The 17,519-nt window shown below is 47.8% G+C and overlaps 1 protein-coding gene across 5 annotated transcripts in view; it reads left to right on the forward strand.

Annotated features, from left to right (window-relative positions):
- Positions 1 to 17,519, forward strand: part of RIN2 (Ras and Rab interactor 2) — a 193,601-nt gene that overhangs the window by 18,431 nt on the left and 157,651 nt on the right. For all 5 annotated transcript variants that reach the window (XM_065682626.1, XM_065682627.1, XM_065682629.1 and 2 more), the window contains exon 5: positions 16,018 to 16,092. In XM_065682626.1, the coding sequence (XP_065538698.1) occupies positions 16,018 to 16,092 (75 nt within the window). The remainder of the gene's footprint in view (positions 1 to 16,017; positions 16,093 to 17,519) is intronic.

Here is a 17,519-nt window from a genome sequence, read left to right on the forward strand (position 1 = left end):
TTCCCCCTCTGTCTGCTTGTCACACGGGATGCCTCTGGCAGGGAGGGACAATTTGTAGATGATCACAGCACCCATTTCCACAAGGGGATTTGCAGAGGGGGTGCAGGTAGTCTCACCCTTGCTTCCCTGTAACACGTGCCAACAGCAGCAGCAGTTCCAGCAGGAGTGTTCATGTGTGGATGAGGGCAGTTTGCAGCCGCAGCTGTGGCCACGTGCTGGGATCCCGCTGGCTGGCCAGTTCCCATTTGGATGCCGGGTTGCTTGGAGGTGCTGGCAGTCCAGGAGGTGGGTGGGGAGCAGCGCTCAGTAAGCCATAACCCTGTGCCAGGGCTGCTCCATTCCCTCCTGGGGTGCTCAGCTCAGACGCAGGGGAGGAAATGTCTCTGTGTCAGGGGATTTTGGGGCACTGCGGGGTGCTTGGGAGTGCTGTATTGCTGCTGGGCTGGGAAGCCCACCGCTCGGGCGCACAGGGCACTGCTGCAGCCTTGCCATAAGCGTTCTTTGTTGTTGCAGAACTGTTCAGTATCATAAAAAAGCTTTTTTGTTGGGGTTTTGTTTGTTTGTTTGTTTGTTCTTGTTGGGATTTTGACTGGGGAAAAGGCTGCATTACAAACCACCGACCAGCTCTGTCCAGTATAGGTTTCATTTTTAAATTAGGCTGTAGTATGTGTGTGCTATGTTGGATGTGCTATTCTTTGGCTTAAGAAAATACTGGATTTGGCTACATGCACACAAACCCACAGCCCCAAAAAGCTGGATTGTGTTTGTTTGAACACCAACTCAAACTGATTATTTTTCTAAGCCTTTAATGGCTGTTTTGTGCACACTTCTCAGAATAAATCAGAGGAGACATCCCGTTGCTGGAACTGGGGAAGGAAAGTGTGATGCCCACACCTCTTTATGACACTACACAGCTAAAAACTGCACTGAAAGAGCATTATTAAGGTTGAAAGTCAAACGCTGAAAAGTTAGAAAATAGCAGAATTAACGTTCCTTGTGCAACCTTAATTTGCCCCCCTGGTGTGTTCACATTATTATAGAGTCTTTAATTACAGGCTCCCATGCTGGTTTCCCCACAGGGTCCCTGCCACCCTCAGAGCGCAGAATGGACTTGGCTCATTTAATGAGCAGCTTTTCATTATTTAGTTCCTCTTCATTGTTCAGTGTGTGTCCTTCTGCCTTATTTACCCAGCTCTGATCACGCCCTCTTCCAGAGGCAGAGTTATTAATTTCCTCTTGAACTTGTGCCGATCTCTATTGTATCTGAGCAGTTGATGAACAATTAATTAATTTCCCCAAAACCTCTGTGAGATGAAAGGATGGTTTAAAGATGGGGAAACAAAGCGCAGAGATTAAATACAAAAGAATAACTCGTCGTTTTAGAGGCCAATTAGAGCTGGCACGGGCCTGTTTTTCCCCTGAATGCACAGTGTCCTGTGGCATGCTTTTTGTTCAGAGGGCAGCTGCCTCTGGCTCCAGCTGCTGCTCCTGCTGCTCCAGCTCAGCACTGCACAAGGTTTTTCACGCTGGGCTGACTTTGGTCTAAGTGGCCACCTCAGTGTCCATGCAGCCCAGCCCTCCTTGGGAGCATTCAGCTGCTTTGGCCAGACGAGCCCTTTTTCTTCCTAGGTCCCAGTTCACGTTACACCTTCTGCAAGGGGACACACAAAACTGCTCTGTCGTAATGAGCCCTGGCTTCATCCCTAGGACCACTCTTCACTTGAATTAAGCAAGCAACTTAACTACATCTCCTAGCATTTAGTGCTTGCTTTTGCTAGTGTGGTGATGTTCCTTCTAAGCGCTCAGATGCTCCTGGTTTCTTTCCATGTGATCTGTGCCCCAGACCTCCCTCATTTATTTCAATTTGAGAAAAAAGCTTTCTCTGGACAGATTTTCTTGCATCCAGCTTTCCGCCAGTCTAGATCCCGTATTTCCACCAGAGGTCTAGATCCTTTCTCCTCTCCCCACCCCTCTGCTCTGTAGCTCCTTCACCCAACTCTCTCCTGGCTAACTTCATCCATGGCAGGGGGGCACCTTTGGAGGTACAAGATCTTGTTCTAGAGTCAGGGCAATCGTGTTTTCTGCTGCTGTTGTCTCCAACAGCTGCAGACTTGGTGTGCCCCACAGGCAGTGATGCTGGCGACACATCTGCCCTTGCTCTGCCCTTGGCTGGAGGAGCTCCCCATCCCTGCTTTGTAATCCCAGCAGAAACACAGCCATTGCAAGAGGTTTCCTTGTGGACACATCTCTGAAGCTGCTCAAAGGCCTGTCTCACAGCTCCCTTACCCAGAATGGCAAGTGTGAAATGGGAAGCTCTCCTTGCCCCACACACACATCAGGTCTCAGGCCACGCTGCATCTAGATGCGACACACTCCTGTGCTGCTCATCACCTCTGCCTTTGGAGCGAGAGGTTTTCTAACCTCTGGTTGTGCTGGAAACGGGTGTCAGGAGCCGTGGGGGTCTGAGCTGTGCTGCCCACGTGGGGTTTGCTGGTCCACAGCTGAGCCCTGCCTGTCTTTGCCCTGGCTCGTGTAGGAAGATGCGGCAGGGAGCTGGTGCTGTGAGAAGGGGGAAAGTGCTTAGTGCTGAGCAGTCAGCCTGAAGTAGCTCAGGAGCAAGCTGGCAGAAGCTCTCGATCAAGGCCATAATTAGAAAAGCTTTCAATTCATTTATGTATGTATTTAATTTTGAATGTTTAAGGAATTCATCACCTTGGTTGCCCCAGTCCTGCAAGCTGCAGCCAAACTCATTTCTGCAGACGGAGCTGCTCGCAGGATGGGTGTCTGAAAGCCACACAACTTGTTCATACCATCTGCTGTTAAGCCTCACTTTTTGGGTTTCCAAATATCCGTGGTAGTGTTGTAATGCTCCTGAAGAGCTGCTCTCATATTAAAAAAAAGAACTCATGCAGATGAAAATCAGCTTCAGCACATCGTTGTGCTCCTTTTTCCTTTGTGGCCCAGCCAGAAAAGGACAAAGTTGGGCTGGAAACTGGGTTGGTTTGGATGTCAACAGACTGGAGAGATTAACCATGTGACTGTCGTGGGCCAGCCCGGAGCTGAAGTTGTGTGTTACAGACTCTGGGGAAGGATTAACAAATGCAAGCAAACAAAATTGATTTAAACAACCATAAAGACATTCCGTTAGGGTTAAGCATTATAACCCCCTTGTGTCCCTTTGTTGTTAAACAGTGCTGAAAACTGGAAGAAGTTTCAGATCCAGTGTAAGTCAGAGGCACCTCTACCCGTCAGACCCTTACAAGCTGATGGGGTTCTTACTGATTGCAAAACCAAGGTGGTTCTAGATTATGTAAAAACTCTGTGCCATGACACGTTACTGCAAAGCAGAAATGCGTGTTTCAGTAGCCGGAAAGAGACTTGGGAGTTGTCAGTGAGGATTCTGGGCTGGAAGGAGTTTTTAGGTTTTTGTCTTTCTGTCTTTTCTCACTGATGTGAGCAATGAAATCTCCTGAGGTCTTGGTCCTTGGCACAGGAGGAGCAGTGTTCTTGAAGTGACGGTCGATGCAGGCTGCCTGCGTTTCTGATGGACAAACCGCCTGTGAAGGCTGGGTTTTCCAGGTGTCTTTGAAGTATCTTAAACTGGGTCTCTGGAAGCTGAAGAACTCAACCTCTGATGAAATCTCTGACCAGGGCATATTTAGAGAGATATATAACATTTACCATTCTGAATGGCTGGGTGCAGCCCGCTTGGTTGTGGCACTGAACCTCAGCATCCTCCTTTCTTCTTGCATCCTGTTGTAGTATTCTGCTGATGTCTTACGTGCACACACACCAAGGAAGATTTACCTTATTTTATCCAGGCAGTAGGTGCAATTTTTAAGGCGCAGATAGTTTTAGTATATGGAAATATGCAAAGAATGGTCCTAATTTCCCAAATGCTGATGTGGAGCATGTGGGATGTGTGTTTCATCACTTGTCCATAGGCCTGTGACACTAATGCATGTCCTCTCAATTGTACAGCTAAGTCATATAACCCAAACATTGTTTACTTAGCTGCTGTGTCTGCTTTGCTTTCTACTGGCAAAGAGAGGGTATGAGAAAGGAAGAGAATGTTGCAAGAGGTGAAATGGTAGCAGATGCAGCCCTTCAAACCTAAGTACAGCAGCACTTTCTGGGGCTGCATGCTTGATAGCAGGGATGGGATACAGACGTGGGGTCTGCAGTCTGTGTCGTGATGGATTGTGTCAGCCTTTTTCCATGACACTGAAACAACAGTGCGTGGGGAGCGCTCGGCCTTAGCCCAGGGTCCCCTCCGAGCCCCACTCGCTCTGTCCTGGCTTTTCTCACTCTTGTGTTTGTGCTTCACAGTTTCTCCCCTCCTTCCACTGCCCTCTCATCGTCCTTGGCAGTGAGGATGTGCGATTCTCGGAAGCAGTCAGTGCTTGCTTAATTCAGCTCTCGTTCAAGCCAGCACAAGCAGAGTTTGTTCAGTTCTGGAAATTCCCCCGTCCAGACTCCCCTCTCGTTTGCAGCTCTGCTGCTCTGTCCTGCATGCCATCCAGTCCTCCTCTGTCCTCAGCCAGCACTAAACTCTGCAGCCTTTTGCCACGGTGCAGAAGAGAGTCACAGATGAGGTTAGTGAAAAGTGCTTAAGTGGAAGCAGCATGACCATGAGTTGCAAGTCACTCTGGCATTAAACAGTGGTTTTTAATCTGCACAGCTTAATTTGCTAGTTACCATTTGACTGCTGTTTTTCAGTTGAGTTCTAGTTTTTCCATTTCACCTTTCCCCAGAACAAGCCAGCCTGCTCAGGGTGGAGCAGGGGACCATGGATGCGGAATTATACCCCAAATGTTCTTGTCTTTTTAGAGGCTATTGCAATTATTTCTTCTGTCAAAGGGTCTCATGGGTGGCCAGGCATCATTCCTCAATACACTGGAGTAAAAAAGGACTACACTGACCATCTGAACTGTCTCATGTTCCAGTGGTATTCGTTTACCTGAGGAAATAAGCTAAATTGAGAAGGTTCTCCTGTGTCTGAGTCATGGTAAACCCCTGTGTAAGCTGAGAATCCCTCTCAAGATCATCAGCTGATGTGCACTCAGTGTGAAAATATACCTGAGAGTTTTATAGGAGCTGCAGTTCCGTTTCCTCAGGTGAGGAAATGGAACAGAGATTTAATAACCAGGTAGAACATTGTTTATTGAAGAGGCTGGGACTTTTGTAGTCTATTTTTACTCTAGTTCTGTCTTACAGATACCCTGCGTGTATCTTAATCTTTTAAGCCCTAATTTCACTGACAGCTTGGACTGGACTCATTACTGACCTTTAGCTTTATGATTGCTTTCATGGCTTTTTTCTTTCCTTCTCTTGGACTGTTGAGGAGTTTGGGGAAGGGAGAGCTGGGATGTTGGGGTTTTTATTCATGGGTCTGTGACCATCGGGGGACAACTTGTAAAACTGCAGCGAAGTAGTTTAAGGAGAACTTAATGTGAAGTGCTGGGACTGTATGCTGCTCTCATAGACTGCGGTACAATGGGGTTTTGTGCTGGCGACATGTTTTAGTGACTGCAGGCCTGCTCTTTCACTCATAGAAGGGAAAGCAAGAAAGGGACACAGTAATAAGCCAGACGAGGATCCCGCACTGAGACTTCCACTGAAGACAGAATTTGTCCAGAAGTCAGCGCTGTGGTTTGGGTGGGAACATAGAACCTCTGGCACAGCCACGTGTATGTGAAACCCCAGGTATCAGAAGAGCGGCAGGTGGGTGCTCCCCACTGTCCCACAGGAAGTCAGGCAGGAAGAAAGCAGCGTAGACTGCAGACAGGGCAGAAAGCTGTCGTGGAGTTTCAGGGCAGAGAAGCATCCATTAATATAGAGGTGCTGGCCAAGGGTCCTCTGAGAGGCTGCAGCCTGTCTGTATGCCAGTATAAAAGCCTTGCACGCCCCCAGGATTTAGGAGGGTGCTCCCTGCTGCAGGAGCAGTGAGTAGAGCTGCAGCCTCAGTCCCCTTCCCTGCTGCTGCTTGGGCAGGCAGCTGAATGGGCTCCTCTGCCTCTTGTATCGTTCCCTGTGTTTTATCAGAGCTATCGAGGAGGATGTTCACCCACTGTAAAAGCAGCAGGGTGCTCCTTTTCCCTGAGGTTTTCCTGCTGGTATGTTTGGCACTGGCAGACAACAGAGCAACTTTGAGTGAGAGCACAAGTTAGATTCCTTTCCAGCTGCCCCTTTAACACAAGTGGTGTTATCTTGGGAATTGAAGACTTGTGGATTTATAGCGAATTTGTACCCAGTGTGTGAGCAGATATGGTTTGTGTTAACCAGAAAACATTAAAAAGTGACTTTGTCCTGTTCTCCGTAAGTGTCATGTCTTGTCTCCATGATGTTGCTACATAGCAGCATCCTGTGTGTGGTGAATAAGCTTTGTCAGAGGTACCTGTTACACCATAAACCTTTTCGTCTCCTTTTGGAGAGGTCTGATGAGCCCTGCAAGCCTTTTGTGTTGTGGTTTGTGGTGCCAGGCACCTGGCATCTGCATCTAAGCTGAACCAGAAACCTCACAGTGAGATCAGTGAGATAGGACCTACTGATGGTTTTTTTTACCTCATAAGGTCCTTGTTGCTGTTGTGGTAGCACCTGCAGCCTCTGTCATGAATTAAAACTCCACAGTACTGTGTGTTATGCAAATACAGAGCCAGAACACAGAGCTCTTGAGCCTGACAGCTTCTTACCAGAGGGTATGGCAAGAGACAGCAGGAGGGACTTAGCGGGCAGAGGGGGAGGCATGAGGAGACCATGATGGGGCAGCGATGTGGACACAGCAAGCCGCATCAGCCTTAACATGATGGGTGATTTAAGGGCTGTGTGGGCACAGGGAGGGCTTGGCACTGGTGAGGTGTTTACAGGAAGCTCCGCTCAGGCCAAGGGACAACATGACAGTACTGACAGAAGACTCTTTTCTTCAGGAAGATGTGATGGGGACTGGTGTGATCAGGAGCCAGGATTGCTGTCTGGATGGTGAATGATCCAGGACTGCTCTGGCCATCACAGATGTTGCTGTGGTTGCTTTATATTAGCATTTTGAAACCTTCACAGAATTACATTCAGTGATAGGATACAAACAGGGGAGGCAACCAAAGTTGGAAATGGCTTCTTGTCAGCATCAAAATAAGTCTACTTCCTAAACCGTTAAACACCATTACTGTTTGAAGTCAGGTTTTCTCTCTCACGGTTCACACACAGATCAACACTGTGGACTTACCATTGGTAGGATTTTTTCTTAAATCGTTTGTAGTGTAAAAGCAAGAGAAATCACAACATCTGTTTTTATGTCTGGCAAGGCCAGTCTGAGGAGACTGGGAAATGTTCACCCTGTGTACACCTTCCTGTACCACTGTCCTTGAATCCTGCTGCGAGTCCTGCCCGGAATTGCAGGCAATGTCTGCAAATGCAGGTCTTTGGGGTCCTGCTGCCTTGGCTCTGCGGAAATCTGAGCTAAAAAGACATGCTGATCTGAATAACTCATGGACAATTATGAGTACCAGTTGAGCAGGGAAATATTTTTGGCTTTGTCCTGAGGTCTGGAGAGTGTCCACTGCTTCCATTCTGAGAATGTCACAGAGACGGATTGCCACCGCAGTAATGAAAATATCAAGAGCTGCTTAAAAAAAGCAAATATTCTTGGGGAAATAATGAGAATAAATTGAGCTGGTCCACAATGTACGAGCCGGGAGCTGGAGCAGTGGCTGAACTCTGGAGAGGATGGCTAACCAGCGGTAAAATTAGGGGGCTGGTAATTGGAAGGAAGCTTTCCTCTCAGTGAGTCCATTAGATCAGAGATGTTTAGCAATTACTGGCTTAGAGAGAAATGGATTTTAAGGCCTGGATTTCTTTGAGCCCAGCCTGTGTTTGTGTTTTATGTTTTGCTGAACTTGTTGGGAAGGTATTCAGTGTTGGTCAGAGCCCCGAGCAAGCCTGGTGTCTTTGCCAGGAGGTACTTGGGAAGGGTTGTGCTCAGGGCACAGAGCTGGATACTGGCAGTGTCCTGGGACACTGGGACAGCCATGACCCCTGCAAGCAGGAGACACACACCTCATGCTGGGTCAGCACCATGGGGTACAGAAGGGAGCACTGCCATCTGCTCCGGGTGGTTCAGTCCAGGACATCCTGCTGTGCTCCGTCCCACACAGGAGCCTGTCACTGCTGCTGACTGCTGGATGGCTTTCCAGGCAGGCTGTGCCGGCCGCAGCAGCTTTCCATCCAGGAATGTGTCTCCAGTCTCAGCTGTTGCAGCGTGGTTGGGGATGGTGGGAGGGAGCGTGGGACCAGGCGCTCCCGCTGCGCTGTCATGAGGCAGCTCCTTGTGCCTTGCTGGGCACTTGGCAGCAGCCTCGCCTGTCCTGCCCCTTGCACTGAGGCTGTCCCATCCCCAGCAGGAGCTTTCCCTGCCCTGCGGCTCCTCGCCTCTGCAGCTCTCTGAGCCCAGCTCCTCACAAAACGGCCAGAGGGGTTCGGGCTTTGCTCTCAGTGATGGTTGTGCTCCCACCAGGGACCAGGCGAAAAAGTAGGAATAAGCATGCCTGACTCTCAAGTCTATGGCTGAGTCTGGGAGGTGATGGCTGCGGGAGCAGCAAGGCCAGGGCAGGATACCCTGTGATCTCTGCTGTATTTGATTTGCAGCTAATGATTATTAGCTTCTGATTGACCGATTTGCTCATTGCAGGTAGGATTTAATAGTGCATAAAACAAGGGAAGTGTTGTGAAAATGAGCTTGTCGGTCCTGATGGTCATGCAGTTCCTCTCTTTGCAGAAACTGCTGGAAGATGGCAACAATTATCTCAGGAAATTCCTTTGTGCCTTATAGCTTCATTGCAGTCGCTATAGGACTGATATGCTGAGCAGTGAGAGAAAGTGCATGCAGAATATTAAACACACAGTTGCTATTTCCCACCTTCTGTTTGGTCATGACATTTCAAAACAGCACAAGGGCTGCAGCTGCTGAGTCACAGACACCCCCTTTAGCTCTCCCTTTGCAGTTTTTTGGCTGATTCTGTGTCTGACTTACGGAGTGGGTTGAAGTGCCACCAGAAGCTCACCACCCTCTAGCCATACCAAGTCCTGGGTATGGGATTTCTAGCCCATGCCTCTTAGCACAGGCAGAGCCCTGTGTTTTGCTGTGGGAATGATGCTGGTGAAAATGAGGGCAAGGTCAACCACCAACTCTAGGCCTGGACCAATTCACAAAGGCTCAGAGACTTGCCTGCCATAGCCTGACGCACAGGAGCAACAGCTTAACTGCACATATACCCATGCACAGACACACACAGGGCCTGAGGAGCGGGACCAGGAGTGGACCAGGCTGTATCATGACACCATCTCTGTGGTGGGCAGCAGCCAGAATGGTTGGTGCTGGTCTCTGTAACGATGAAGGGCTTTGAGGAACTGCCCCAGAGGTTTGCTCGCATTCCAAAAGAAGCTCCATGATTTTTAAGTGCCACAATCTGTAGGAAGTGTAAGAATCCCTTTGTGTCTCTAGTTCACACGCACCTATCTCTCTAACTGCAGTGACCTTTCAGATTTGCATGAACCTCTATTCAGCCGAAGAAAAGGCAGTGGAACCTATTAAATTGTACCAGAGCGTGGTGAGGTGCGTTTTCTTCTGATTTCTGCCCAGCACTGACACAGATGACAAACTGCTCAATTAAATAACTTGAATTTTGCAAGTGAAGCCCAGTTCTATAACATAAATGTTCTATAACATAGAAGGATCTGTCCTTGTAGGCAGGTTTTGCTGTATCTGATCAAGTAATTTCCCTCTCTCCGACGTACCTGGTGCAGAAAATGTCTTGGTCGTTTCATGGGAGATATTTTAATTTTCTGCTTGGCCTGACTGAGCAGCTGTGACGGGAGGATGAGTTGGTTGGATTTGCATAAGATCATTAAGATCCAATAACGATGTTTATTGCTGAGATAGCTGCCATTTATATTCATGCAAAGCAAGTAAATTAAACCTCAGATGGTATCACTGTTACTACCAATGCAGTTAATGAGAGCAAAGCCCATCAGTAAGTGGAGATTTCACAATGGACTGTAGGTAATTCTCTTCCTGAATCTCTGGTCCTGCCAGAGCAGTGGTAGGCTGTGTGAGTCCAGTAGGCTGTCTTCAAAGGAATGCTGATTAGGTTGTTACTGGTGTCACGTTTGGACAGAGGAGGACTGGGATCCACACAATACTAAGCAGCATCACTACCATATTCTGGGACTATGCCTGTGTTGCATCCAAATGGGTGAACAGCAAAATATGTGTGTGCCATGAAGCTTCTCCCTCCCTAGATCTCTTCAGGTGTGGCTCAGATACTTCAGCTCATTGGCTCTGCTGTGACCAGTCTCTCTTCAGTGAGTTGAAGCAGTGTTGGGTTTGGTTGCTGGGAAGTAAAACCAGGGCTTTGCTGGGGACTGAATTCTGCAATCCATGAGGAAGTGAAGTGCTGCTGAGTTTCATTTTCCCACCCTCTTCAGGATGAGATCTGGTACCTGAGGTGGAGCCCTTTTCATTGTTTTTATCATTCCAAATGCATAAGACATGTATTAGCTACAAACTACTGCCAGCCTGATTGCCCTGAAAACCCATCCCCAGGCTCCACCCGAGTTCACTACTTACTGTACCACTAGAAAGCATTGCTTATCTTACTTTGACATGAGATCCTATTGTATTGTCACAGGGCTAATGTGGAGTAATGTCAGGACAACAGCACCTTCTGGAGGGGACCCCAGCGGGCTTGAAGAGCCATCCCTGGGCTCTGAGGGTCACCCCTGCAAACCAAGAGCAGCGTGTGAGGAGGTTCCCAATGTGTGTCTTGCTGCAGCTGACTGGAGAGGCTGATACAACACAGGCCTGGCTGGTTGTGAGATTACAGGGTGCCTGCAAGGTATCACAGTGAGCAAGAGTTTTGTCAGTCAGCACAGAGGAGCATTCAAAACCAGATCCCAGCCTCTGTTAGGGCGGTGTAAGAGCTTCCCTAGCTGTGTCTGCATCAGAGAAGGGCAGCATGAAGACTGACCGAGATCCTCTGCTTCTGGATGCCTTTTGACAAGCCCTTAATGAGAACTTGAATGTATGGAATGAAGACTTGAGGGAGCAGTATCTGCTGGGAAAGCACCCAGCTGCCTGCCTGCTCCTCTCGTCCCCAGCCTAGCAGAGCCTGGCAGTGGTACCTATCCCCTTGGCTTCCTGTCTCTGAGGAGCGGGAAAGACAGCAGCAGGAAAAAGGGTCTTGTGTTTGCTGCCCGCTCTCTTAACCTGTCCTTCACCATTGCTGGGTAAGGCTGGCTCAGTTTGCATTCATCTTTCAGGTTGTAGCCGACCATTAAAAGAAAAAGATGCTTCTCCAGAGAAGAGCTTTGTGGCTTCAGCACAGCCTCATTCAAACTGTGTGGTAAGATTCCAGACTGGTGATTAATTTGGAAACACCCTTGGACCCCAGAGCTGCACAGAAGGCCCACCCAAAATAGTGACCATGGTCAGTCACTAAGGAACACTTGGTTGTGGTGCAGTGCTGTAGGAGATATGTCTGTGTTAAAACTCCGTCTAATGAATTAAAGAAGTTCTGTCACTTCCCTTTAAAACTCGTGAGACATGGTCATCTTTGTCCAAAAGCACATTCTGCTGAATGGCAGTCTCTTTGCAAAGACCTCACATCAGTGAAGCAAACTGCTCACGAGGAGCCAACACTGCACATCAGCTGGGTGGGAGATGCATCAGCTGTGAGGCACTAAGCAGTGGGTTCACTGTCGGTACATCTCTGTTGATCTCCGTAGACTCGTAAGGCTAATCGCCACAGGGATTGACCTTAATCCTTTGACACCCTTGCCCAAGCATTCCTGTCTCTCCACATTAACAAATTATTAGCTCTTAATACCTGAAAATCCAGACCTCTGTGCCAGAGGGTAACAGAGAAACAAGATTAGGAAGATTGCTTCCAAAGCGTAGCATTTCCTGGCAGCATTCATAGCTGATCACAACCGGCTATGAGAGGAGGAAAAGCTCTGGAACAATTCAGAGTGAGAAAGATCCCTGAAGAACCTGGATGTACTTAGGCAATGTTCAGAATGTTTCCTCTGGAAAGTTGAACAGAGAAAATATCCATCAGTCCGTATCCCTGTGGACTGCCTCATGCCTTTGCTAGCAGCAGCAGCACAAACATATTTATGAGGGTAGCAGCAACCATGTTCTGCTTCACATGCTTTATCTCAGGCCCATCACTATAATGGGGAGAGCAGGTGAGTATCAGGCTTTAAAACAGCCAGCTCTGTGGCCTCTGTCATGAGGCCGTGACAGAGGCTTCATGACGGCATAAGAGTTTCCACACTGCTAAGGAAGATAAAGCATTTGGAAGAGCAGAAGAGAGAAGGGTCAGTTTTCTAGAGGATAAATGGTGAAACCCTGGGATCGGGCATGGGTACATTGCCACTGAGCTAACTTGGGTGCCAAGAGCTGCAGGTGCCAGTGTCTGATTTTCCATGATTTTCGCCCTGGTGGCTTACCAGCGTGTGTGTTAGATGGAGGAGACTGTGTGTGCTGCATGGGGCTGCTGCTTCAGGAGTTGAGAACCACAGAAATCAAGCTGAAACTGACAAAATCTTGATTTCTCTGCTCTCCAGCCGTTTAAAAAGGGAAATAAGCATTCTGAGTAGTAAATGTTCTACATAAGAGTTTGCAGGGCAAAAGTTTACTGATGAGAAACCAAATGTCTAGTATGGGTTGTTCTACCCATAGGAATGATGCTGTGGCATGCAGGTGAGCATGCACTGTAGGTCCTCATCTGTGTTGGACTTGTTGGGGGTTGTTGTCATATAAGCCTGGACTAAAGAGCTCTTCCTATCAGCTCTGGGGAATGCTAGATTCGGTCCCTAGTGTATTAGTCAAGAGAAGGCTGAAGGCACTTGGTGAGAGTTTGAATTTCAGGTACTTTCTTTGAACAGAGGAAACATGTAACCTGACAATCAGTGGTTTTACAGCTGCCTCCTTATGCCTGGCTCCGAAAGGACCAGCTCTCCTGGATCACAGTATTGCTGATTTAAAACTTAAATTTGATCATGTTTTTACCCAGGCTGATTGCATCCCTGATTTCCTTTCTGCCTTAGTCTGCTAAAACATAATTGGTTTCCAGTGCATTAAGTTTTTTGTGGAGTCCTTGGTTGCTGCAAAACTATATGGCACAACTTAGGCACTGAAGGTTGTACTGGTCATAACCAGGCTGCGTGGTTCTTGTCAGCAAGCTGAAAGTACTGCCATTGCCCTCAGTGCTAATCGCTGCTTTTACCCTTGGTGTACAGTTACCTTTTGTGCACAGCTTTTCTGTATCAGATTGTTCTTCCCAGTGATCAAATGATTCAAAGACTTCCATTAAATGACTCACATCCTAAGGAGGGCTGAGATTTAATTGGGCTATAGTTACCGTGTCAGGGAGATCTACTAGGGCTGTGAAATGTGAGCAGCCTATACAGGTCCTAGGCACAACCATGTTCCCTTCAATCCAATCTGAAATCAGCATCAGAAGCCTTGTGATTCCCACAGCATCTTGGTCTATGACACTTGTGCACGAGGTCCCTGCTAAATAGATGCGTTTAAGCATCTGGATCTCCATGTGTTCATTCAGGTGTCTGAGGAAAATTCCCTGGAAGATTATACCTTCAAAATTATTGCATATCAGAAAGCAGGAGAGATACTGGTTGACTTACAGTAACCAGGACATCTTGCTTTCACAGGTATTCTGTGCTGCATGGTGACACCCCTTATACTCAGGAGAGAGTTCGTTAGGTAGAATAGCAGCAGTTGCCTGTTCATATGGGGTTTGTTATTTGTTTCAGAAGTGTCATTTTTATTATGCAGATCTCAAGTTTACAGCTATAAACCCCCCCCCCCCAGCATCCCTGCTGTGCACATGACCTTAAGCTGCATCATAAAAGCTGCATGAGAGTGGAATAATTTTATAAACTCTCTTACAAATCAATCAAAATGAAGGGGCCCACTATGTATAAGATGTGAAATTTAATTAAGGAATTCTTATGAAGAATTCTCTGAATAGAATTATGAACCCAACTCTAGGTTTCTGCATTTGGAAATTTCCTTCATAAAGCATCTCTATTCATCTGTCCCTACATGCACTGAAATGTATTGTCAGACGCAAGGACTTTAAAGGCCTGTTTTTCTGTTTTAGATAGGAGCTTTTTACATGTGAATGGTTGCATAAAGAGCCTTTACACTGGGCATAAATAGTATCCACTTAAAAAAGCCATAGTATTAAAAGGCTGCAGAGACCTCAGTATAATGGTCAGTATGTTTTTACAGTGTTTGTTTTGCCAGCAGTTCTGAAAAAAACCCACAGTATTGTAAGAGGTAATATGCAGAGAAATCCACCAAATTATTTTTTAAATAGGTCCTTTCTTTAGCTATCATAGAAATGAAAATTCCTGTTTGTTTGTCTGGATTCACGCACGAGCATGGCTGGAGGATGTGGTCAGAAAATTCACATATACTTTCAGGGGCCAGATCCAAATGAGTGTAAATGGGCCATCTACCTCCCTGCCGTCTGCACCTGTGAAGGATGTGACCCACAGGGTTTGAAATGCACTCTGGAAATGGGGGATAAACATTTGAGGAGAAGCTTCTACTGAGGGTACATCCTAGGGCTGCAAAAAACCAGTCGTACTAAAGATGTTACCACCGCATGCCTGCTCTTCATCTGCCCTTTTGCATACCATTAATGAAGTTAAAGGCTGGCTTCTTCACTGGTATTTTTTTCTTCTAAGACCTGAATTGCAGGCACATTCAGCCTACAGTGGGGATTCCTCCTCGTTTCTATGGCTGTCATGGTTTAAGCCCAGCCAGTAACTCGGAATCAAGCAGCTGCTTGCTCACTCCCCGCTTTTGTTCCCCCCAGCTTTGGAAGGTGTCAAATGAGCTGCACAGCAGTACCATTTTATCTTCAGTTGCATGTAAATACCTGGGGTTTGTTCTTAATGCTTTGCTAGAGTGTCAACTTGAGTATTTGTCCCAAAGCCTGTGCAAATGCACACAAAGCTGTAGTGATACCTGTCAGTGCAGTGGGTGAAGCCATGGCTTTGCTGAGGTTCCAGTAATACCTAGAGTGTTGGGGATCTGGCTGCTCTGTGCTGTCAGACCGGTTTGCGGAGCAACTTCTATTGCTTAAGTAATCCTCTCCTGAATGAGCCAGTATGGGTCAAGTTGACATTTTTAGCAAGGACAAGCCTATCATCCAGCATTCTAAGTATCTTGGAAACCCAGCGCGTGGATGCCAGTAGCTGGACTTGGGGTGGACATAGGCATGTGGTGGTAGGGCAGGGATGGGGAGGACCCTGCCTGCTGGATCATTGCACACCTTGCACTTTGCTCAGTGTTTGGGTTGGTTGGGGAAAATTAATACAAGAAGCAGATGCGAACCAAGCAGAGAGTCGACAGGGCTGTTCATCTCCTGTGACCATTATCCACAGGACACTTTGCTGAGTGTCAGCGCTGGCCCAGAATGGTCCTGTGGGTGAAGCCGAGCCCTTCCCACTGCCCGGGCAGCAGCAGCACTCCCAGCCTCCTCTGTGGCAGGTCACCCTGTGCCTGCCTCTGACCAGACCTGGGTCCAGCTTAGTCTGCAGGGACTGCTGCTGCAGGCTCTGTGTGTGTGGATGGGAGGGATTTCAGGGGGAAAAGGATGTCAGATAGCTGAGCTCGTGGGAAGCTCCTCTGTCATCCATAAATACTTGGGACTCAATTCCCGCTTCCATGGTTTTGACAGCACTGGTGTGATTTAGTGTGTTGGCAACTTTGCCCCTCGGACTGGGTCTCCCCCCCCTCTCCTTACTGCCTGTTGCTCAATCCGCTGCGTAAAGCCGGTGCATTTCCTGGCTTGGGGCTGTTCTTCGTGTCCTAGCACGTGTGCGGGCAGCTTACACGGGATGACAGGCTTGCTTTGGCACATGCTGCCAGCGTGGCAGCTGTGGATGAGGGCCTGGCTGACACCCTTTCTTTGCCTGTTTTCTCAGGTCGTTGCGCTGTCATCGTGGAGTCTCTTGAGAGATTCAATCTACTACACACTGTCTGTTGTTGCACTCATCGTGGTAAGTTTCTAAAAGTTATTCTTCTGTGGGAGCCCCCGTGCCTATTGCCACCAGTAGAGGGAACCTGCTAAGAAATCGGTCTTGTAGCTGAGATCCTAACTCCAGGACTCGTGTTAAAATGTACTTGTGAGGTTGACTTCCATATGTAAGCAAGAAGGGAACTTTAGGGTCAGGAGACAAACGCTTGTGTTTCTGAAGTTTGCACTACTTCTATTAGTCACCGTTTCAGCAATGTGTTTTATTTTGCCTTCATCCTGCACGGGCCTGTATGCCATACACGCTCTGTAGGTGCAAAGGCCTCTAGCTGTCTCAACCCGTTTGTACCTTTATTCGCTTTACTGCAAGATCAAACTTTTTGCACCTGATGAAAAATAACTTTTCTATGTGCCCTCATACCAACAAGTGCTGCTGAACAACAAACTCGGGCATACCCACAAACTGTAATAAACTACATTGCACAGGTTAAAGACATCTAGCAGGCATTCTCTTAGTTTGCTCCGCAGGCAGAACAGATGTGGGCAGCTGCCTGGCAGCCCTCTGGGGTTTAGGTCAGGTGTTTCATTTATTGCTTGGTGGCAGACAAAGTGAAGATCTGTTGACTGTCACAGGGTCTTAAATTCTTGAAGCAAGGCAGGTTTTTTCCAGGGCTGGTTCCTCCTCATGGTTCTCAGCTGCTTCAGGATGTTGAGAACCATTCCCTATTGTTCTCTTCCGTTGGGAGTATACTCTAAGCCTCGGGTTAGCTTCTCTCCATATGTACCCCCACTCTTCTGCTCTTATCAGCTGTGAAGTTCAAGGTCCTTCATGCAGCCAGGGCAGCAAGACTGTGCAACTCCAGGGTTTACTGGAGGCTTGAAAGTGTTGCCAGCACTCCTGTGTTACAGCACTGATGTGCAGCTGATGTGGCTTGGGAGATGTGGAGTGCATCCCACGTCTCTTCAGCCTTACTCCACAGCAGTCATTGCAAATTACTTCCAAATATCTGCTAGAGAAAAAACAGAGAAAGGCTGGAGCAAGGGAAAACATTTCAAATGGTTAAAGGTGTAGCTTCCAGCGGATTTACCAACCCTTTTATAAGCAGTATTGCTCTCCATTTGATGGAAAATGAGGACTTCTTTCAAACAAGGCTGCAGTTTAAGAAGTTTCTCCTCCCCCTCACTCACAGGAGGACCCCTGGCTTCAGTGTCTTGGATCTTTCCTGTCCTTTTAAGGCAGAATCAAATTTAGGTGGCAGCGCATTGTTACTCAGATACTGATTCTCCAGTCCCTGATGGCTCAGGCTGGGAGACAAGCCACAGGCTCCATGTACTGTGTTGCACAACCTGTGTCTGTTCCTGCTTTGGTAGGTTTCTGTGAGCCTTAAATTTTAGAAGGCGCTTAAATGCTTTGCCATCTAGGGATGTTTTGCCATATCAGGGCACTGAGAC

This window comes from Lathamus discolor, chromosome 5 (genome assembly GCF_037157495.1).
Source record: "Lathamus discolor isolate bLatDis1 chromosome 5, bLatDis1.hap1, whole genome shotgun sequence".
NCBI lineage: Eukaryota > Metazoa > Chordata > Aves > Psittaciformes > Psittacidae > Lathamus > Lathamus discolor.